This window comes from Mus pahari, chromosome 13 (assembly GCF_900095145.1).
Source record: "Mus pahari chromosome 13, PAHARI_EIJ_v1.1, whole genome shotgun sequence".
Lineage (NCBI taxonomy): Eukaryota > Metazoa > Chordata > Mammalia > Rodentia > Muridae > Mus > Mus pahari.
This window is the reverse complement of record NC_034602.1, coordinates 58,371,084-58,394,849: the sequence shown is the minus strand read 5'-3', so window position 1 is coordinate 58,394,849 and position 23,766 is coordinate 58,371,084. Positions and strand designations below refer to the sequence as shown.

Here is a 23,766-nt window from a genome sequence, read left to right as displayed (position 1 = left end):
ATGTGGGTTAACATTTTAGTTGGTTGGTGAAATTAGGAGCACCTGACATTTTCCCCCAAAATACTTTTTTTTTTTTTTTTTTTTTCAAGACAGGGTTAACCTTGACTGTGTAATCTTGGCTATCTTGAAACAATTATGTAAACCAGGCTGGCCTCAAACTCAGAGATCCACCTGCCTCTGCCTCTCAAACGCTGGGATCAAAGGTGTGCACCACCACTACCCAGCTACTTTTTTAATTAAAAATCTTCATACAACATATGCTGATCATTTTCCCTCCCCTAACTCCTCCCAGAGCCTCCCCACCTGAACTGTGTGCTCTCAATCTCCCTGGAAAACAAAAACAAACAAACAAACAAATAAAAATCAGGACAAGCAAGCAAAAGACCAGTAAGACAAAAACAAACTGAGACAGAAAGTCCATTAAAAAAAAAAAAAAAGACGTGGAGTTTGTGTTGTGTTAGCTACTCCTGGGCATGGGGCCTGCCCTGGGGTGTGGCTGACAGACCCAGTGACACTCCATTGAGAAACTGGTTTCCCCTTTGCCAGCAGGTACCAATGGCAAGTAGCTTCTTATTGAAAGCTCACTAATTCAGTACCCTTGCTCTTCCTCCTCACAGTGCCCTGCCAGACCGTCCTCGATTACCTGAAGACAGTGCTTCTGCACCACAACCAGCTCCTGCCACAGCCTGCCGAGCAGCCCACAGAGGTAGGACTGGGCCTCCGGGAAGAGGGGTGCAGGCCGGCAGGTAGAATTTGCCTCAGGCGCTGCCTGCTGACTGTGGGAACTTTGTGGGTCTGTCACTGTGGGCACATATTCTGTGGAGAACGATCGTGTGCAGGCTTAATTTACCAAGATTCGTCTGCCCTTGGGAAGGGAGGAGAAACTGCAACTTCAATGGCATAGGCAAGTCTTCCCCATTCCTTTGATGCAGGGAAGATGGAGGTGAAGATAAGCTCCAGCATTCCTTCAGGTAGAGAGCCCTGGTCTCCATCTGCCTCGCTCTGGAGTGTCTAACACCAACAGCCTGTGGGGTTTTAACATTATCTCTCAGACACTGTGACACAGCTGTTCTCTTTCTCGGAGCCATGGGAGAAGCGACCAGCCTCCCGTCGTCTAGGGCAATCATCTCTTGATGCTAGGGACGGTTTAGCAGATGACATTGGTACAAGATCTTCAGAGCCCAGTCTTGCGTATGTTACTACCGCCTGTTCTGAAGACTTGAGAAGGTGACTCTGAGTCTCCCTCAGTTACTATGCTTCCTTCATCCTTCACATCGAGCTCCCAAAGCACCCTCGGGCAGCACTCCCAGGCCATACAGCTCTTACACTCCGCTCATCCCCACTAGCACCCTGGTGCCTCTTGGAGAAGGATCTCATTCGTGCATTCCAAGTGATAGCTCATCTTGAAGCAATAAAACATGTAAGACTGGTCTGTCTGTGCGCTTCCCACTCTTGTTTTCATTGCCTTTCCACCCTTATAATATCACTACCCTCACCGCTCCATGATGTGCAGGAACCAACCCCCCACCCCCTGACCCCACATGCCCTTCCTAATGCCTTTCCTGGGTATCTGGTCCAGGTTGATCCCTCAATCTCTCTCCCCCCATGGTCTTCATGTCAGTGCTGCCTCTTAGCTCCCTGTCCACCAAGCCCATGACCCTTTCATCCGCCAAGTCGGAGTTACTTCCTCTTGCTGTCTGCTGTCTCTCAGTTGATTTATGCCACTCTTCCTCCTCCTGCTCCTCCTCCACCACTCCCCTTCCTCCTTTTTCTCCTTTTCATTTTACTCCTCCCCCTCTTCTTCCTCTCCTTCTTACTCCTCCCCTTTCTCTGACACTTGAAGGCTGAAAGGTCCCCACAGGCCAGTTCAGGCTGTCAGTGGGATGTCCACAGCCTCGTTCTGTGCATAGGACATCCAACCTGCCCATGAAGGACTTGACCAAGCCCAGGCACGGCTCCTGTTACTTGTCTCCTTTCTGGTCACCCTTTTTAACCCCTTGCAACTTTGCACAGTGCAAAGTTATCTTTGTGAATTAAAGATCAAGTCTAAATTAAATCCTTTAATTGAAGAGCACAGTTGCTAACTTTACACTTTATGGTTTATACACAAGTGAAATGAGTTCTCCCTCCAGGGAGTGACTGAATACCTGGGCTTGTTAGAGCACATTGTAAGTTGAAATCAGAATGGGTCAAATTGTAAATCTGTGCCTATGACTTCCATTTGGCTTCAGGTCTTTGAAGACAGCGAGGGCTGTTCACAGTGTTTCTCAACAACAAGACAGGGTTAGTAACCTGTTGGTGGCTAACTGAAGTGTGTAATCAGTCCCCACTCATCCCCCCAAATTAGAAAGAGACGGGAGGAAGGCTCAGCTGGTTAAGTGCAGCGCTTGCCTTTGAGCATGCGGACCTGCTTGGATAGCCAGACACCCACAAGGATAGCAAGTGTGGTTCATGGTGGCATTCAGCTGTAACCCAGCACTGGGGAGGCAGGGACAGACTTGCTAGCCAGTTTGACAGCTCCAGGTCCAGTGAGAGACTCGGTCTCAAAGTTAAGGTGGAAAGACTAGGTAGGCATGGCGGTGGTGATTGCCTTTAAGCCTTCAATCCCAGCACTCAGGAGGCAGAGGCAGGCAGATCTCTGTGACGTAGAGGCTAGCCTGGTCTACAGAGTGAGTTCCAGAACAACTGTGGCAACAAAGTGAGACCCTGTCTCCAAGAAAAAGAATTAAGGTGGAGAGTCAGCTACAGAGACTCCTAACATTGAGCCCTGCCTTCCACGCCCGGGCGTAGACTGCACTCAGACCCTCACTCAAAGACACGGGGATGGATCGCCTGTTTTTCCTTGGATGGAGCCATTTAAACTTTATTGCCTGTCATCATCATTATTACCATACAATTTTTTATTGTCATTTCAGGCACCTGAAAATGTTCTCATTTTTATTATTTATCACATTTCTTTTAGCTGTGCTAAAACAGGATTATAACTCTCATTTGTAACCCACAGGGCATTCTGAGCTGTGTTTGGAGCTATAGATTACCAGTTCTCTTTCTTCTTCTGTTTCTTGATGAAAATTACCTCCAAATGGTAATTCTGCATTTTATGAGACCAGTGTTTTATGTTGAGCTGCTGTGGTTTGGAATTGCGCAGGACCTTTCTATGATTTTCTCAAAGATTTGAAAAAGTAACTGTCTTGGATTGCCAGCTCCCTAAGTCACAAACACCCTCATCTTGAAATAGTTTAGCGACATAGCTCAATATTAGCAGATGAGTGAGAAATGTATACAACCTTGGGAAAATAGAGCCATAACCTTCCCTTACAGGTTAGCACCCAAACTGGGACCCAGGCACTGACGTATCATTACTGTTATTATCAAATAAGCAGTTCAAGAAATAGCCGTGCAGGTTTCTGTGAGGCTGGTAATGCAGGTAGTCATAGGGCTGTAAGAGAACAGATTTCTTCTTCTTCTTTTTTAATCTTCATTTTCAGTTTTCATATGTGGATGCTTTGCCTGCATGTGTCTGTGCACTGTGTTCACACAGTACCCCCAGAAGCCAATGAGGCCTATGGGGCAGGATTTTTATGGTGGGAGATGGACGGACACCTTAACCAAAACTGGTCACTTGTAATTGTTGGTTTGCTTTGTCAATGCTTTTGAGACAGGATCTCACTCTATACTTAAAACTGTCCTGTGTCTCACAATATAGCTGAAACTACCCTTGAACTCCAAGCAAATCCCCTGCCTCTGACTCTGGAGTGCTGGGGTTACAGATGTGAGCCCTCATGTTTGTGGGATATGGTATCTTGGCCCTATTTTGACAGTAAAGAGCTGAAGTTGAGAAAGCACCCTCCCCAGGCTGAATCCATGGCCCAACTTTAATATATATATATATAATCTGTTTATCTAGTCCCCTCCGGCCCTGGGAATAGAATTGCAAATAGTTCTGAGCTGTCATGTGATTTCAACCCAGGCCCTCTGGAAGATCAATCAGTGCTCTTAACTTTTGAGCCATCTCTCTAGCCCCAGCCCCACCCCCACTCCATCCCAGACTGTATACTTGTACTACCTGGGGCAAATGCCTCAGGCTTCCCATTAATTAATTGTTCAGAAAACAGTGCAGCTGTTATGAAAGGACTTCTGCAAAAATGTTTTAGAGTGAGTGGTTCTGGGCCAGTTTGGAGGCCACCCACCTCAAGCTCCGCCCACTACCTGGGTCGATTGGTCATTCACTGGAGATCCACTGAGCCCCCTCCTCTGTGTCCCTGAGAAGCATTGCATTATTCTCCCTTCTGCATCAGCCGTACAACCCAGCACCACTTCACTTAGGAATCATGTGTTCCTCGGCCTGACTAGGCGCATTGCCCACCTGCCTTCCTCTGTCCTTCCTCCGTGCACTGCCCGGGACTGCACACACATTGCACTCAGCACCTCCCAACTTAAGGGCAACTGCACTGAGAGGAGCCGTGGAGCTTGGGTTCCTGATGATGCATTACCGCACATACATGTGCACAAGATCCCAGAGCCAAGGGCCTTGTCAGCTACCGCCCAGTGTCTCGGAAGCTCAGTGCGGTGTGGTTCCTATGTTTTGAACTTTACTCCAAAAAAGTTCGCCTAGCTTTCTCAAGTTAGTAAGACATAGAACCCAGTTCTATGCTTAAACCTAGCCTGTTTCTAAACTCAGTACACAAACCATAACTTCAGCTCCCTTCCTTAAAGGAAACCAAGTCACGTTGTCACCTTCAGGAAAGTGTGGGTGCAGGAGTAATGAGTGTCTGTGTGTGCTGGTGAGTTGCTGACTGCTCCCTAGTCAAATCCGGTCCCCACTGTCCTGCTGGCTCTCATACCTTCTCCATGGTTAAAGCAAGCACTTCTTGAAATAAAACCCTGTCAGACCCAAACAGTGCCAGATTTATAACCTGTAATAAATTTTAGAGTTGTAAAACTGAATGAGTTTCTCTTTCTCTCTCTCTCTCTCTTTTATTTTATACACCTTAATTACTGGGGAAGTACATTAAAACTGAGATCATGGGTTAATTAATTTGTCCTGGACTATAGAATTTTATGGACAGCCAGACCTAAAGTAGTGGTTGCGTGGGTGCAGTTGACTAAACATGGCTTTATAAACGTTACAAAAGGCCCCTTAACTAGCCCCCCTGCGGCTGGTTAGCTTGCGGATTTTACAGCAGTCATAAACTAGGAAGGTGAGAAGCAAGAACAGTTTTTGGGTTGACATCTTTTGGGGGTGCTTGCAGAAGCTACCATTTGAGAAGAGCTGTTATGCTTTGTGGGTTTTGGTTTTTTAGTTTTCTCCTTTGAAACCCCCTCTTTTCATGTTTTCACTGTAACACAATGACAGCCATGTGTTAGGTGCCTTAAACACAAGCCGTACCTATTAAAATAGACGCGGTGCCATTCCTCTAAGAACCGAACTGCCAGCCAGAGGATGAAGAGACCTGTTTGATCACACTCTTCAAAGTCATTTTTGCATATTTAATAGATTGAAAGGGAAAGTTACAGGTTATATTTAAATAGCATTCCCTGTCATTGGATCTTGACACATTTTAACCTACCTGTTAAAATGCGAGTTATAAATAGCTCCTCTTTCAAAGGTGTTCATTATACCTCATTGGCTCTTGTTATAGAAAATGCAAATGTAATTTGAAAAGTGCCCGTTCTGAGCGTGAGCAATTACGTGTGCTCTTCAGTGCCCAGTTCATTGTCAGCGTAGCCACTTGGTTAAAAAGCATGTTTGCCTTTGAAATGGAGATGGCTTTGGCTTCTGGCTGGCTGGCTCGGCAGGTAATGAGAAAATATTTTCCTTTTCCAGGGAAGCAAGCAGCTGTTGAACAACTATCCTGTGTACATAACGAGCAAACAGTGGGATGAGGCCGTGAACTCCTCCAAGAAGGACGGGCGGCGGCTCCTGCGCTACCTCATCAGATTTGTCTTCACCACAGATGAGCTTAAGTACTCATGCGGCCTTGGGAAAAGGAAAAGGTCAGTGCAGTCAGGAGAGACAGGTCCCGAAAGACGCCCTCTGGATCCAGTTAAAGTCACGTGCCTCCGAGGTACTGCATCCTTCCCCTCAGTGTCACCATCGCGATCCCATTTCACTGCGTTGGCTGTGCTCCCCACACAAGTGTTCAGCCGTTACTGTATTTTTTATTTTGTTATTTTTATTTTTATTTTTTATTTTTTGCACCGAGACCTTCCAGGCTTCATGTGGCCCATCTACTTGGTACCGAGAAGCTCTGGAAACGACTCGGTGCTTTAGCCTCGTTCTCGAGTAATGTCCAAAGGCATCGCATAGCACCTCATGTTTCACGCTTTCGGTTCAGATTTTTCTTTGCTGCCAGAGAAGGCCACATTCAGCAAAACTGGAGCGTAGGGAGAGAATATGTGCTGTTCTGTAATAAAAAAAAAAAAAAAGATTGTATCTTGCCTCCATGAGTCTCCATCCAGCTTGCTTGTTAGGAAAACTTGCATAGCATCCCTGAAGTAGGCTTTATCCATAAAACCTTTTTAGGCTTTTTGGTTTTAGTTTTTGTTTTGGGGTTTTTTGTTTGTTTGTTTTTGTTTTTATAAAGCTGCTATGTTCAAAGCTGAGCATCTGCTTAGATAACACAATTCGTTGATATTTTAGGTGACAGCTTTGGTCAGTGGCAAGTCAGGCAGAGGTTGGGGAACTAGCAGGCGATGGAGCAGCTTCTAATAAACACAGAACACTGCCCTGGCACATAAAGTGGCAGGCCCAGCAGCCCAGTTCAAGACCGGTTTTATTGACCAGAAAGACATGTTGATTTAGTCCGCATAGGCATCCAAATTCTTCCTAGGGAGAAAGTCACAGTTTATTTAATATAAATATATTTATATCGCTTTGACGCTTGCAAGGCTTGTCTCTGTACTCAGCCCAGGATGTAGCCTTCCCCCTAGATCCCTGAACTCTGTACGCCCTGCTGCCTGAAGAGCATACATGTTCTGTTGGGGAGCAGCTAGGCTTCTTTAGTTCAGCCCAGAGATTCATGTTGAGCAGAGAGATTGAAGGCTTGGTGCATGCGTGACTCTCAACCATCCTAGATGACTCTCATGCAAGTGGCCGGGTCTGGGGAAACCACTGCCACAGGAATACACGAATTCACTAGTATCAATCAGTCCTGTGGACCAGTCTAAAATTCCAGCATGACCAGGCTGTTGGAAAGTTCTAGAATCTATCTTATTTAGCTAATTGACCGCAATGCCTCTCATTCCCCAACGTCGTCAAAAGTGGTGGAGTTGCTCACAGAGATGCAGAGGCTCGCGCTTCTTATCTGTGTGATAAAAACTTAGAGCAGCTCTCTCCCTTTGGGGAAGTAATTCTCAGCAAGGCGAATGCAAGCTTGAGGGTCTGAGATCAGATGACCCATATAAAAAGCTGGGTAGAGACACTTGGGGCAGACACTTTCTTTTCACCAGCAAAGATTCCCTAGAGAGTGGAGGTGGCTTGGTCTTGCACATGAGAACACTGGCGTGGGGTAGGTTGGATGTAGTGAGTGGCCCTGTCATTGCATTGCTGTGGACCTTCATGCGACTTCGCTGATAGTTGCCTCTGGTGTAGGCTAAGCTGCCTTCCTATCTTCTGTCAAAAAAAAACCGGCTGTTTTCTCTCTCTCTTTACTGTTGTTTCTATTCCCACAGAATTCATTAGGATGCACTGTACCTCAAACCCTGATTGGTGGATGCCCTCGGAGGAGCAGATAAACAAAGTGTTCAGCGATGCTGTAGGACATGCCCGACAGGGACGGGCAGTGGGGACTTTCCTGCACAACGGTGGCTCGTTTTACGAAGGGATGGATCACCAGGCCTCCCAAGATGAGGTCTTCAACAAGAATTCACAGGATGGATCTGGGGACTAGCGGACAGATTTGTCCCAGTGCTGTTTAGTTGCTTGTGTAAGAGCTCCAGTTGTGAATGTCCATTCCCTTGTCAATTAGAGTCCAAAGCATGTTATTCCGTCATACTTCTCACATTCTCGGACTTAAAACTTTTGACCCACTGCCACAGTTCCCAACTAGGAATCTACTTTAGGATTTTGAGGGGGAAATCTCTAGCACCTGCAGTAGATGTGGGATGTGTTATATCACAGAGGGAAATGTACAGTTGATATGAAGTCATTTCTAGCTAGACATTGAGGGTGTCTCCAGCCCCAGATCTTCAGGGAAGCCTGGCCTCCTGAGCAGAGCTGGTCTCCAGGGAAGGCTCAGTTAGTGTTCCTGCACATGGGCGAAGGAAAGACAAGCAACACACATGGTCTCTAATTCCAGTAAGCTGTCTTCGATTTCCTAAGACTTGATTTCAGAGTTCTCAGCAAAGACACCGGCTAGGTGACACTGTAAGCCTCCATCCGTTTACGGTAAGAAGCCAGAACAGAGGCCATGTCTACAGAGTGCGTAAGCGGAAGTCAGCAACTTTTCTGTTACCTTACAGACAAAACTCACTGTGTCCGTCAGAAAGGCAATCTCACTGCTGTGGTTTACAAGCGGGAGATTCTCTTTTATATCTTTAGGAAACATCCAAAGATCCAAAACCATTTTTCTCAAATGCCTCATTTCATAAGTTCCTAATGCACAGCTTCCGTAGCCTTAAATCATCCTTCGCTGTCACAGTGCCATGGTTGTGGGTTCAGCGAGAACCTCCACAAGCTAGCTGCTTGGTAAGATCAAATGCAGGGCACGAACGACGGCATCTGCTGTTGATCAGGGGTCTGGTATTGTAGACGTGGAGCATCAAGGCCGTTCTGACAACTATGCAATGGCTTGTGGGTGATTTCTCTGAAATTTGAGGCCTTTGCTGGGCTGAGTGAAGAATATATAGAACTTCTGTTTCTCATCGTCATGGATGAAAGCGCCCATCCAGCTGTGCCCATCCTCCTCAGTCTAAGCTCTGAGTTACCGTCTGCTTCCCTGCTTAGTTTGTGGAATCCGAATGTGAGGTTAGTGATGCCCTGGGAACCACTTCCTAGTAAAGGCTACAGAGGTGCTGTAATTGTTACTGATGAAGATTAAGCTTTGGACCTGAGGAGAAGACTGGCTTTATTAAATGAATCCAGATTACTATGTTTGTGGAACCAAAAGCTAAATGGTCAGTGTTTATGAAGATTATGAGCGTCATCAACAAACACAGCAAAGGGCTTTGAAAATGGGGTAGAGATTCAGACTGTGAGTATCCGTTTAGAAAAGGACTTTTTGGGGGGGACAGTTTTGTCAGAATAATCACACATCCTTTAGATTCAATATTTAGCATCTGATTTTGAACAAATAAGCTAAACAGTTTGGAAGTAAAAGAAATGAAATGAGTGAATGAGCTGTCATTTACAGTGGACCCAAGAGCAGTGTCTTTGGCTGTCCAAGAAAAGGGATGTTGTTTTTTTCTTAACTATGAACACTGTCTCCAGATAACATCCAGCATAGCATTAATGTTGATAGCTTCTTGCTGGTCTGGGGCACTCACTATCATCTCGTTAAAATCCTCATTAGTAGCACCGAAGACTTCTCTTATTGCTGTTTATCGGCACTGCTGAGTCCCGTTCCTCTCTTTGGTGGTTTATTTTCGGCCTGTTCAACCTCACTGAGTTTGGTCAGTAAGCTTGGACAAGCTTTCCTTGGTTGTCCTGTAGTCTTTAAATGATCCATCGAGTTTTCTCTTCCACGAGTTTGCAACTTTACATAAGTTTGGGAAGTTGGCAGGAGCAAGCCTCGTGGCCATGGAGCCTTAGAACCTTAGCATAAGGAATCAGAAGGTGCCCCCACCGAGTGGCCTGAGTTCCTCCTCCACCTTTTTAAAGGCTCCGATCTCAACACCAACTCTGGGTAGCATCATGCCCTGGGACAAGCCTTTGTCAATGCAGCTTCTAATTGTCATCTCTGCATAGGCTGATATTAGCTTTAGTTGACTAAGAGCCTGTGCTGTTGAGCCTACATCACCTTCCCTGTTGAATGTAGCTTTAAGGAAGAGGGTATCTAAATCATTTGTGGGCATACCTCCACCAAGGGTTCTTGCCACTTGCTTGAGATGTGCAGACGGCACCCACTGCTTCCTGTACTGCACTGCAAGGTCTGGATAATAAGAAGTGCAGTGGAGTCCTATGAGCTGTTGTCAATTCCATCTGGAGCCTCATTCAATATGATGTTGAAAGGGGTGTTTCTTGGTGTGTGATCCGAGGTCTAGGAAGTCTGGCCTAGGGAATCGCCAATGTCAGGAACCTGGCTGTTGTGCATATGAGGAAACTGAGGACCACAGTGCTGACCTCCATCGTAGCAGTTCTCACGTAGTTACATGAGGGCCTGTAATCAGCCTGGTCAAGTGTCCCTTTTCCCTGCCTGCTTGTGTGATTGCTGTTTTCTTCAGCTTAGTTTACCGCCTGATACCAGCAGTCAAACACTTCGGTTTGTTTCAGCCTTCTGCTGGCTCTTTCCCTTTGTGGGGACCCACTTCAGGCTGGGGTGCTACTCAAGTCATAGTGGTTTCCTGTGTGGCCCCCTGAGTATTAAGTCAGCCTGCAACAGGTGCTGCTTCTGTGAACTCACTGTTAGAACTGAGTACCCTGATTTCCCCCACATGCCTTGAGTTTGTTGTTTAGAGGTCTGAAGATGTCAAATCGACTTGGTTTGATTTTCCATGTCATTCTGGCAGTCAGACACATTGCTTTCGTGATGCAAAACCTAGTCCTCTGCCAACTTTTAGAATTACCCCGAGCCATTCAGTGTTGCTTGGAAGTAGATGAGTTAAAAATATATCTCAGGATGCAGCTGTGCTCTGTCATTGGTGGGGAAAATGTGGTTGCCAGGCTGGTGTAACTGAATGTGGCGTTTTCGTCATTTAGGTAGGTCCGGAGTCCCAGTGTCAGAGGCTCCATGGTTCACAGTGATGTTTTCGTGGCATATCCTTCATTTTCGAAATTAAAATGCCTGCTTCTCACAAGGATTTAACCCCGGGTACAGATCTTGCCAAGAGAATGATGGCCCTGGAATGAGCTGTCAGGGGACTGGGACTGGGAACCGGTGGAGGGGGACAGCTTTACATTTGATAAGGCCCCATTTCTCATCAGCCCATTTGTGGGTGTTGAGCCTCTCATGGTATCAAGAAAAGTATAGCTGTTTCTACAAGTCCTTAACCCTGTTCCTCGTCTGTCACAGCATTTAGGGGACTGTCACCATGTGTTTCATAAGGCTTTCCCTACTGTAGAGAGTGGAGGGGTAAAAGCGTGCTGATCTCTTGGTCAGGTGTTGAGGGAAGCGCGTGCCTCTGCTAGTCCCTAGCAGGCTGTTCATGTACCCTCCTTCAGTGATCTGCACCGAGGCAATGCCTTTGTCAGGATGATAAGGAGACATGTTACTACAGTCTTACTTGGTACAGCTTCTCTGCATGGCACTGATGCAATCGGATTGTGGTTTTCACTCAGTCCAGTAGTGATTTTTGAATGATTTGCTGTTTACACAAAATCTAAACAATAACTCCTAAACTTCAGAATCTGCAGGTGTGTGGTTTCTGCATATCCCTGCCATTTAATGACTTGTGCCTCTTTTGCAACTCTGAGAAAGTGGACGGAACTCCTGGGAAGGTGTGAATTATGTCCAGAACGCAAACATGACCCTCATTTGAGTTCTGTGTTTTGCACGGTACAGGGGGTCAACCATGTATGTGCTCTAGACTAGCCCTGACACCCACTGACTACCTCCTTAGTTTCTGTATAGACCAGTTGTCTTTTTTTTTAGTTTAAAGGTCATTTTTGGTGACTTAGAATTTGAAGTGTATAATTTCCTCAGTGCGGTATCATCTCACAGTACAGGTCTGTGTTAGTCTGTGACAGCTGTCACGTGTGGGTTTGTAGAAATGTAATAGAAAGTGGGTTTGCACATACGGTGTGAGTCTTCCTGCTGTGTGCTTAATGTGGCAACACTTGCCAAAGCTGCTTGGCAAACACGTCAAAAGGGATGCTTGAGTCACAGCTCTAATGCAAATGTGTCGCAACAGCAGTGTGTGTCATTATGATGTATTTCTGTAAACACAGTGATGGCTTCTTTCAGTCATATAAGTACTGGATAAAAATAACCACTTGAAACACTGGAGGGAAACGTCACTTAGCTGATGGCAAAGCTAGTCGCATTATCAGCCAGGGGCGCGTGTGTGTGTGTGTGTGTGTGTGTGTGTGTGTGTGTGTGTAAAATGGAGAGGGAAGAATTGACATCAGCAATGTGGAAGGCAAAAGTAATACCCCATCGAATTAGAGGTCACTCGCACTCCCCATAGTATATTGGATTTTAGGAAATACTGGGAGAACTGGAATTCTCACACTAAATTATTGGCCTTGTCAGTTTGACTACTAAAGGCAGTGGATTACCAAAAATTTTTGATTCTACGCTTCGTAGCTGGCTGTAAGGGCTGTGCTCTTGTTGAATCAATTCCCCAAATTGCAACAAAAGTACATCTGCTAGTGATACGCATTCAAAAACCTGGGTCGCTCTGTACAGTGGCATCAGTACTAGTGGCCAGATGTGCCTCAGCGTGTTATAGAATGATTTGGTCCCATTGGAAACGACTCCCACCGCAATAGTAACTACAGCTACCTAACTGACTCTTGACTCGTGCGTGCTAGCTGCTTTGAGAAGCACTTTAATGCATCCTCTCCTCTCCTTGTACCTTCTCAACTGCCCTAAGCTGTCCCTGCCCGGGTGCTCACCTGAGCTTCCTGTGAGCTCCCTAAACAGAATGGCCACTTCTCTTTACCCCAGTCAAGCGTAGTTCTCAAAGTCTACCAACACTTTGGAGTGAACGTTTCTTAATTTTCTGATGCTATGAAGGGAAAGTTGGTATTTGTATCATTAAATCTGCTTTGGAAATATGCAGGTGCTTAAGTAAAAAGCATGTACAGCCCAGGCCCCCAGGACTGGCATGAGGCTTGGCCTGACTGACACCGTGTGAGGGAGACCAGAAACTCTTAAAGGGGACACACCAGAAGTCTAGTTCCCTCCTGCTTTTCTAGATTCCCTGTACAAAGATGTGGGAACATAAAGGAAAACTCTGGATCTTGTGATTAGACCCTCTTACATGGCCCCTGGTGATAGCCTTGGCTGTTGGCCAGTGTTCCCGTCTCTGTGGCTGGTTTTGCAGCCTCTGGTGACACTTCCAATTTGGTAGGACAGGAGGTTTTAGTTGACGATGTCACTGTGAGAACTGGAGAGGAGATTGTGTAAAGATTTCAGTGACCTCTTGGGTTTGCCCCTGTAGTTCAAGACATCCTTGGAGAGCATGCCAAGGCCACGGTGAGCCTGGCCTGTGCCTCTTGGGAGCAAATCCTGCCCGAGGCAGGCGGGGAAATCACTGTCCAGGCTGCCCCTGCCCAGGCTAAGCCTCACCTTCACGTGGTTCCTCTGCAGAAGGGCGTGTAGCAGCTAACACGGGGGCCAGTTGCCTTTACTCTATTTTCTATGATGAATACTTGTGGAGAAACTGTGACAAATCCATTGATCCTAATATTTTTTATTGTTGGAGTCTTGTGGCTTCTCTGAATAATTTCTATTTGATTGTACTGTGTAGAATTCATACACACTAGGGAATATGTTAATAAAGCTAAAATGCATAGTATAATATAGAATAGCAAAAAAAATTTTGTGAACAATTTATATAGAAGAGTAAGTTGTTTTTTAAGTGTTAGGCCATTTCTTTTAGGAACTTAAAATGTTATAAGAGTTTTTTAAACATTCAATATTTTTAATTATAAGAGACATTTGTTACTAGAGCTAATTATTTCGGGTGTTCTAATTGGAATATTGATTTTCTTACCTCATATACCTCTAGAATGCCACATGTTCTGTTGGGGATAAAAATTGCACAATAAATGTCAAGTTATCTGTTAAGTGTTTTAACTTGATTTTTTTTCTTTGTGTGTGTGTGGGGGGGTATGTGTGTATATGTGTGTGCATGTTCACATGTGGGGTACATGTGTATGGACATGTGTATACATTATGGGGCCCAAGTTGATATCAAAATTTTCCTGTGTTTCTACCATATGATTTTGAAGCAGTCTCACAGTCAATCAGAGAGCACATTGATAAGGCATACTTGCTGTGGGGCGCTCTTGTCCCTGCCTTCCAGGCCCGGAATTACAGGCAAGCCACCACCTCCACGGCATTTTGTGTTGTGCTCTGGATATCTAACCTCAGGTCCTTTAGCTTGCACTGCAAGTGTATTAGCCTTTGAGCCATCTTCCCAACTAACTTGGGGTTGGGTTTTTGTTGTTTTTGGTTTTGGGGTTGTTTGTTTGGCCTCTGTTGCCAATTGTTTGTTTGTTTTAAAAAATTCTAGTTTCTTGTCTAGTCTTTTCCTCCAAAAGCCAAGGCTTTCCTGGTTGTCTCAAAATGCAAGGAAATGTTCTGTGCTGAACACCCAAATAAAAGCCAGCAAGAAGGCTTGGCAGGTAAAGGTGACCGCCCCCAAGCCTAAAAACAACAAGCAGTCTTTGATACCCCATACATACATGAAGGATGAAGAGGGGTGACTCCCATAAGGTGTCCTCTGCCAGCGTGCTACTACAGCCGTGCTAATAAATGTGATTGAAAGAATTCTCTGGTCCGTGATGTTGAAAATTATCCTGACCTAGTAATGGGGTGGGGAGCAGCCTGTCAGGTCTAGGAGCGACATGGGAAGTCCCTGAAGCTGCAGCTCACAACCCCTCAACTGCACAGGTCTTGGCCGTGTGTGGTGTTTGACCAGTGTGCCGAGCACAGGAGCACATTGACTGTGGTTAATTAGGGACGTGGTTGTGGCTTCCCACTTTCTGCAGGAAGTGTCTGACATGACCTCTACAGAAGCGCAGACTTGAACAAGCCTTATTTCACAAGCCAGATTAAATCAAAAGCTAAAGTTTCATGACCTGGGAAATAGAAGGGTGTTTTATTTTTTTATCTCAAGATTCAAAATTTTTAACCAATTGTTTTTTCTTTAAAAAAAAAAAATGCTTCAGTCCAAATAATTTTGGATAGAATTAGAGTTCTCAGTTCAAGTTGAATGAAAGTTACTCTCATTCTCTGAAGGGATTGAATATAACAAGGTATGTTCAGCAGAAACCTGATTCAGAGAAAACAGCTAGGTTACAGGCTTCAAAGTCGAGTACAAAAATCAGTCATTTCTATGCACTGGCAAGAACCAGTCTAAGAAGAAAAGTAAGCGATTCCCCCGTATGGTAGCATCAGAAGAATACTGTACTTGAAACTTTAACAAAATAGATTCCAAGTTCAAACACTGCAAACTATAAACTAGGAAACTGTACACTTGAACGATGGAGGGCTACCCTGTAGTGAAGCAGTGGGCTGTTAGCAAGCAGTGCTTACAGCTTTGGGCTGTAAGTAGCAGACTGCTACTTACTGCTACAGGATAACTGCCAAGGGGTCCTAGGACTCGTGGGAATGGAAAGGCCACAGTGAGAGCTACATTTATGATAATTATCCAAGGTGTTAAAATGGTTCCATAGAGGAAGAGTAGCCTTAGACAGGTGACACAGGACAACAGGATACCTAGCTCCTGCAGGAAGAAATGGGATCCCAAACCCTAACTCTTGGAAGGAGCTCAGAGCTCCTCTCACAGACACACCCAGAACCTCGACGTCTTGGTGAGTCTAGATCCCCTCAAGTTGAGAGGAAGCACCCCAGAACCCAAGAAAAATCAAAATAGGTACACAGGTGTTTGTAGGCTGTGTTATACGGCGGTGAAAAGTGAAGCAATACGAATACCCACATGGTGAGATCCTGTTCCTCACATTGGACCATGACGTCATTGAGGGCCAGAGTGCAGAGAGTACACAGCATTACACGGATGAACCTTGGAAGTACAGTAAGTGAACAAAGTGGACACACACACACAGACACACACACACACACACACACACACACACACATGAAAACAGCTATTCCACACCTTCGCTTGTATGAAATGCCCAGGAGAGTAACAATCGCAGACAGGCACTGCTTAGAGTGCTTAGCAGTACACTGTGGACCTAATTAAGAAGCCCAATGTAATATGACCCCTTTGAACCTGGTTATATGCTCATACAGTACGTTTGTCCAGAGCCTGAAATGCCAGAGAAGTGGTGTACTTAGTTCTGTGCAAACTGTGATGTAAAGCCAATGGCTGCTTAACTGCTAGAGAAAAAAAAAAAAATGATAAGGATCTATTAATGATGAGAAAAATCCCATGTTCTACTGGGCACCTTGTTTCCAAAGGTGAAGTTTTACTGAGAAGGGAGGAATTGGTCATAAAAGGCTGTGACTGTCAAAGACAGTTTGACCAACATTCACATATCACTGTCAGTTAAAGCATCTTTCCTTTACAGATTGGTATCTACCAAATGCTGGCTGGGTCCCTTTCTCCTCTTCCTTTCCCTCTCCATTTTAAGATCTGTTGGTCAGAATTCACCCAGGCAGCATTTGGTAGAGATACCGTGCCTGGTGGTCAGCCAGTAGCTGCAGAGAACACCTCATTCTGAGACTTCGGTAAAGGATAGGAGCAGAGTGGCCTGAAGTTCCTCAAAACTCACTAGCCAGTCAGAGTTGGGAGGGCGCTGGCAGCTGTGGGGCGGAAATTGTAGAGGGCTCCCTGCTAGGAAATATGATCTTCATGACATCCGAGGAGGATCACGGCAAGGAAGGAGCCAGATTGGGGGGATCAAGTCTCAACCCCCTTTCCTTCCCATCTCACAGGAGATATGAGACGTGAGGTTTCTCTAACTGAGCACACTGGAAACCTCACCGTAAATATTCCGCCATGTCCAGCCAACCCCCTCCCCCACACAGCGAGGCAGAGAAGAGAGAAGACACTAACGCAGATCAGAGGGTGATGCCAGTGCCTGAAAGACTTCTGTTCTGCTTCCTTGAGATCCTGAGAGCTGCTTGGTCCTTCATCATGGGAATAGTTGATGATTATGGATCGCTAGTTAAGCGTTCTATGATCATCCCTTCATTCAGTCCATGGGGGAGCTCTAACGCCGCCACTCTGTAGATGAGGGGGCCGTGGTGGGGGGGGGGAGCTCAAGAATGCAGATGCAGGAGTCTTAACTCCACATCGATGCTTTTGTCCCCTCGGGCAGTCCTCAAAGACTTGAGCTCGAGATCTGGCTCAGAGGTTGTGAGCACTGACTAGTCTTCCAGAGTTCTTAAGTTCAAATCCCGGCAACCACATGGTGGCTCACAACCATCTGTAATGGGATCTGGTTCCCTTTTCTGGACTGCAGGTATATATGCAGGCAAAGGACTGTACATAATAAATACATCTTAAAGAGACTTTCAAGTCTGAGGCTGTGATCATGAGATTGACTAAACAATCCCTTCCTTGAAGTCTCCCCAGCTCTGCCTGACCCAACAAGAATGCATCTGTCTCTGTGACCACAAGAATCTCTGTGATCCCCAAGGCTGAGGCTCATAATCCCAAACATTCATATGAATATTGATGAGGTTAATGTTCACAGGCAGCCTTATGTTCACACCCAGAGGCCAATGTAAGAACTGGCCTTGATGTTAAAGAAATAAGCCAAACGACGTGGTGATGCGACCCTGCCTTTAGGGGATGTGGGTGGGGCAGAACTGGAGAGCACACTCGGCTGTTAGGAGTGCTTGCTGATGAATTTGGTTCCTAGCACCCTAATCAAGTGGCTCACCCCCCCCCAGCACCCCTCACCCCTGTAACCTCAGTTTGAGGGGAATCCGAGGCCTTTTTCTGGCCTCCTGGGTGCTTACACATGCACAGACACATGCAAATACACATTCAATTTTTTTAATTTAAAAATTTCAAGAATTAAAAACACAATCAATAGTTACTGTTTAACTGCATTTTAAGTTTGTTCTCCATCTTCAAAGTTCTGAATTTTCTCTTCCCACATGTACCGCATCTTAATGAGTCTGTGTTGTTGGGATAGGGTCACTTCAGTTGGTCTTATAAAGCACCAAGATGACACTGTCTGTGTGGACAGACTAAAGAACCTGTTTTCAATCGCATAACGGATAACACAAAATACTGTTACAACTGTCTTTCCTTTACTTAAATGCAGGAATCTAGCTTGTGGGGCATGCTTGTAAACTTGTGATAATGAGAGTTTGAAGAGTGGGATAATTTTTTTGTTAATCCTTTTGTCAAATCTCTTAAATATATTTTTAAAAACACTGGGTTTTGTGGTCTGAATTAAAAGAATTCTCCCCTTAATCTCAGTTCTCAGAACGCTGAGGCGGGGCAGGGGTTGCTGAAAATTCAATACACCCTGGGCTACACAGCAAGATTCTGTGCTGATACCACTCCCACCCCGAAGCAATAAATTTGGGCTCAACCGATAAAGTACTGAAAAGCTGAGCTCAGTTCCCATAACATACATAAAAGATCAGGCAGTGGGCTCTGGAGGACAAGAGCATACACTCCAGCGGAGGACCCAAGTTTGGTTCCCAGCATCCACATCTGACCACGCCCTCACGCCGTAACTCCAGCTCCAGGAGTTCTGACCCGCTCTTCTGACCTCTGGGCACAGTACGCACTTTCACACATCCACTCATGAACACGCTCTTATACACACAATGTTTTAAAGTAAAGTACTTTTAAAGCCAGGCATGAAGAAGTGAGTGAGTATGCTTGTAATCTCGGCACTAAGGAGGCAAAGGCAGGCGATCCCAAGGGGCTTGCCAGCCAGCCCAGTCTATTTGGAAAGCTCCAAGTCACTGAGAGACCCTATCTCAAAACAAGATGGCCCGCACCTGAGGAGTGACATTCCACGGTTGACCTCTGCTCTCCACAGACACAGCGCGCGCGCACACACACACACACGTGCATTCACACCAAACATCAGGCTTACGCTTGTTTTATCAATTAAAAATGCAGGTATGGAAAGTTGATACGAAAACCCGGGATGGGGTGGGACTGCTACTTCGATTAAATAAGTAGGGTAGGATAAAGTGTGTCAGAAATAAAGTATCTTAATTCTTGTACTTAACAGCTGTCACTTTTTAACAAGCTGGGTTAAATCATGGTTTCGAGCTACAGCTTTGATGTAAACATTCATCCTTGTTCACACACAGGAAAGAACAGATCGATTTTTGTTTCACGGCATCTCCCCTCCCTGTTTTTGTTTGTTTGTTTGTTTTGTAAAAGAAAAATTAATATTTGTCAAAACACAAGACTTTAGGAATACCACTAGTGAGGGGCTGGGGGACACTCGATTGGCATGCAGGAAGCCCTGGGTTTGAGTTCCGGCACTGCGGAAACTGGGCTTCATGCTACATCCCTGCAATCCCAGCTCTCAGGGGCTGGAGGCAGGAGGACCCAAAGCTCAAAGTCATCCATGCCCACATGGCAAGTTCAAGGATGGCCTATGCTAAACGAGCCTCAAAAACAGTGTCACTAATGCAAGTGGACTAGAATGGGAAGGAGATGGAAGAGTAAAAAGGGGCATTGTAACTATCCATGTGTATGTATATTTGTATGTGTCTTGGTATATATTATTTTGTCTGTGAATGTGTGTGTCTGTGTGTAGTGATGTGTCTGACCACACTGTGGCTATGTGGCTGGTTGAACTCTGTGTGTGTGTGTGTGTGTGTGTGTGTGTGTGTGTGTTTGTCTGCAATCTGCGTGTGTTTGTGTGTGCAGTAGTGTATCTGACTGCACTGTGTATGTGTCTGCAATCTGTGTTTGCCTGTGTATGGTGGTTTGTCTGCACTGTATGTGTGTGTCTGCAGTTTGTGTCTGTGTATGTGGTGGTGTGTTTGACTGAACTGTATGTGTTTGCAATCTGTTTGTGAGTGTGTGTGCATGTGTGTGTGTGTGTGTGTGTGTGTGTGTGCGCGTGCGTGTGGTGTCTGACTACACTGTATGTGTGTCTGCAATCTGTGTGTCTGTGTAGGTGGTGGTGTGTCTTACTGAACTCTGTGTGTGTTTGTGTGTCTACAATCTGTGTATGTCCGTGTGTGTGGTGGTGGTGGTGTGTCTGACTGCACTGTGTGCGTCTGACTACTTGTGTATATTCATGTGTGATGATTCTCTTTTAGCTGGTAACACAGAGGCACACTCAACTCAATTACAAAACCAAGGAATTTCGTTGATTAAGGGAGTTACCATTTTTTGCTCATTACCTTTTGGGTTCGGATATCTTTTGGGTAGGTGTTTCTTTCTGTAATTACAGAAGAACATCAAGCCCAAACTAGACATGTATTGTGTAGAATATGACAGGTAAAACCTGGTAAAGACTGGGGCTTTTCCTAACCTACCTTTTTCCTTAGGGGAACCTAAGTGCATCATCCCTGTTGAGCCCCCAGAATCTATGGAAGCCTATGTAAGGAAAGTGTCTAACCCTGGTGAAAAGTTGGGAGGAAGCTATTTTTTTCCAAGCATCATTAACACCCAACCAGGAAATTACACAGGAAGAAAAGTAGCAATCTTCTATTTAAAATAATAATTAATAATAATAATAATAATAATAATAATAATAATAAGCTGGAGAGATGGCTCAGTGGTTAAGAGCACTGACTGCTCTTCCAGAGGTCCTGAGTTCAGTTCCCAGCAACCACATGGTAGCTCACAACCATCTGTAATGGGATCTGGTGTCCTCTTCTGGTGTGTCCAAACAAATAAATAAATATTTTTAAAAAATTTTTAAATATTGCTATGACATAGGAAAGCAAGACTCAAAAAATTCTAGAACCTCCCAAATCCATTTTATATACTAAGGTGTACACCAGCTGAACAAATGTAAAACGATCCATCCCAGTCCCTAAGGATGAGCTAACTAAACATCTCCAGAGTATCTCCCATTTCCCAGGAAGCCCAAGGCTGTATTTCAACTGCAGTTCCCTTCACCCACTTGTCTGGAATGCTTTAATGCTATCACTAGCAGCCACTTCCTTCTGTTCTTTGTATCTGTCTGCATGGATTTATTTATGGTGCTTCCTCTTACGTGCATTCAAATGCTTTCTAGAACATAAGTTGTAGTCGTCGGACCCCTAAGCTAAGGTGAAAAGTGAGATCTCTCCTCACTCTTGCCTGTTCCCTACCTTCAACCCTTAAGCCACTAACAAAAACATCTCCGGCTATTAGTACAGCTTCTTCCTGTGAGTCAGGCTTGCCAGTCATGATTCACTCCAGGCTTCTGTACCTGTGTCTGTGATGAGGAGGAGAGTCTGAGCCATACGGTAGACCTAGGAACCTGCCTGGGAGGTGGTAGGTCTGAGCCCTCTCCACTGAGGCCCTCCTGACTGAAGGAAGGCCTTAGAATGAAGCAAGGCCTGAGCCAGCTCCTGTCTTCTGAGAAGCAACTTCAGGAGAGAGAAATAACTATGGTTCCAGCTGCTGAGGGTCTCGGGCCTGGTTTACTATAGAAATGGAAGTTAGTCTGACTTGACAGATATTATGAGACTTATTCTAACTTTGAAGGTCAAAAACCTTTTCCTACATGAAAGAATATACTGGATTTTTCAAGAACTTCTGAGGTTTCTTAAAGACTTACTCTGTAGTCCCCGTGTTAGGAGTGCTACCAGAGCCTTCGCTGCACAGAGCCATTTTTTCACTCTGGGCCTTGAACCCATGACTTTACATGCACTAGTCAAATGCTTACCATGGCCACGACCTCCTTTCCTTGGGCAGTAATCTATGGCGTTTAATTTTTCCCAACACAAGCTGGAGAGATGGCTCAGTGGTTTAAGAGCACTGACTGCTCTACTAGAGGTCCTGAGTTCAATTCCCAGCAACTACATGGTGGCTCACAACCATCTGTAATGGGATCTGATGCCCTCTTCTGATGTGTCTGAAGACAGCTACAGTGTACTCATATAAATAAATAAGTACTTGCTCATAGTATAGGAATGCATTGCAGCAAGAGATGGTGTTCTAGAAAATTACAATGCTCTGCCCACACTGCTGTCTAGAACAAGGGCAACAGAAAGCTATGGCTGAGACCCTCTATAAACAGACATTCTACTCATAAACAGCAGTGTGCAGTAATCGAGAGGAAGCAATTTGAGGAATCCCCCCAAATCCTAAACTCTAATGTACAGACCATCTCAAAACTATGTCATACCTCAATCTCAAAGAATCACTAGTATTAAAAAGTGGCACCCCACCGGGCAGTGGTGGCACACGCCTTTAATCCTAGCACTTGGGAGGCAGGGGCAGATGGATCTCTGAGTTAGAGGCCAGCCTGGTCTACAGAGTGAGTTCCAGGATGCCAGAGCTACACGGAGAAATCCTGTCTCGAAAAACAAAACAAAACAAAACAAAAATCACAAGGAAATGTCTTAAGGGACAACTATTCAGTACTAGAAGCATCTTTGTCATTTGTTTTTAGTCAGACAAGCTTGCCCATTTATACTGCCAACAGGTGCCAGGCTGCCAAGGCCACTTCCTGCATGCTCTTCCTGGATCGGCTTTCTTCCCTCCTTCCATCAGAAAAGCCGATGACTTGTTTGAGCTTTCACCCTGGGCCATGGTGTCTGTTCTCTGAGCAGATGTCTCCACTGCCTAAATAGTTAGTACCTAACCAGGAAAATGCTTGGGGGACCATTTAAAATTTAAAATCACGCCACTCGTGTGTGTGTGTGTGTGTGTGTGTGTGTGTGTGTGTGTGTGTGTGTGTGATCTTTGACATGTAAATATATATTACCAACAACCGTACAATAATCTTACAACCAACCATATAGTAATCTAATTCTTTTATTACTATCGTTTTCTTCTAAACTGCTGTGCAAGTCGCACTTCCTGGCCCTGATCCTGTGGATCCAGATGTTTATCTCCAGGAATACAATGGAGAGGAGACAGGGAGTGTCCTGTAACTACAGAATGCACAGGATACCTATTAACATCTCTACTTGGGATCAACCCTGAGGCCTCTGCTTGAAGAAAATCAAATGACCCCTGAAATGACAGGTCTTGGTGAGCCAGGGACATGATTCTTGGTACCAGGCTAGGGTCTGTTTCTTCCATAAACAGCCCATAAATAACAAGGGTGCCTTAGCACACAAGAGGCTGTAGTTAGACTGGTTACAGCTTATCTTATGGCCTAGAAAACTCTGAGAGATGGGGTGAGAGGTTAAGATGGGTGGGGATCTGGGAAGAGTGAGAGTGTGGAGTAGGGGGCAGGGTAAGGGCAGAGGTAGGGGGTGGGGTAGGGGGAGAGTAGGGAGTTGATGTGATCAAAATATACCGTGTGCACATATGAAATTCTCAAAGAATTAATAAAACTATTATATTTTAAAAGTGATACATACTCATTGGAAAACATAAGTCTACAGAGCTAGACAGATGGCTCTTAAGCACTTGCTGCTCTTTCAAAAGATCAGGGTTCGATTCTCAGCACAGATGTCAGGCAGCTCACAAACGACTGTCAACTCCAGATTCGGGAATCCAATGCCCTCTTCTGGCCTCCTTTGGGCACCTGCACACGTGTTCACATACATACATAAATTTTAAAAGTCTTTAAAACATGAATAGTGCCCCCCCACTTTGTAAGTGGAGCATCTACCTGGAGTGTGAGTTATTTGTTTCTGCTGTGGAGGTCTATGCCTGACTGTCGCATACCGAAACATTCATGGTCAGACTGTCATGTACCGTTCATAGTCATCTTCGTTCTTAAAAATAGTTCTTAGTCAGACCCTGTCTCAAACAAACACAAAACAACCCTCCGTGGCAGCCATAGTGGCAGCCATCAGCTAAATCTTTGCAAGTTCAAGGCCAGCCTGCCTACACAGTGAGTTCCAGGCAGCCAGGGCTGTA

The 23,766-nt window shown here is 45.3% G+C and overlaps 1 protein-coding gene across 2 annotated transcripts in view; it reads left to right on the top strand.

The window, feature by feature from the left end:
• The window catches only part of Bend4 (BEN domain containing 4), a 35,001-nt gene extending 21,117 nt beyond the window's left edge, over positions 1 to 13,884 (top strand). The window contains exons 3-5 of one of the 2 annotated variants that reach the window (XM_021211222.2): positions 618 to 706; positions 5,828 to 6,068; positions 7,675 to 13,884. In XM_021211222.2, coding sequence (XP_021066881.1) covers positions 618 to 706; positions 5,828 to 6,068; positions 7,675 to 7,892 — 548 coding nt within the window. In that variant the 3' untranslated portion in view covers positions 7,893 to 13,884. The remainder of the gene's footprint in view (positions 1 to 617; positions 707 to 5,827; positions 6,069 to 7,674) is intronic. The other variant, XM_029545511.1, reaches the window with a different exon arrangement.
• Positions 13,885 to 23,766: the final 9,882 nt, after the last annotated feature.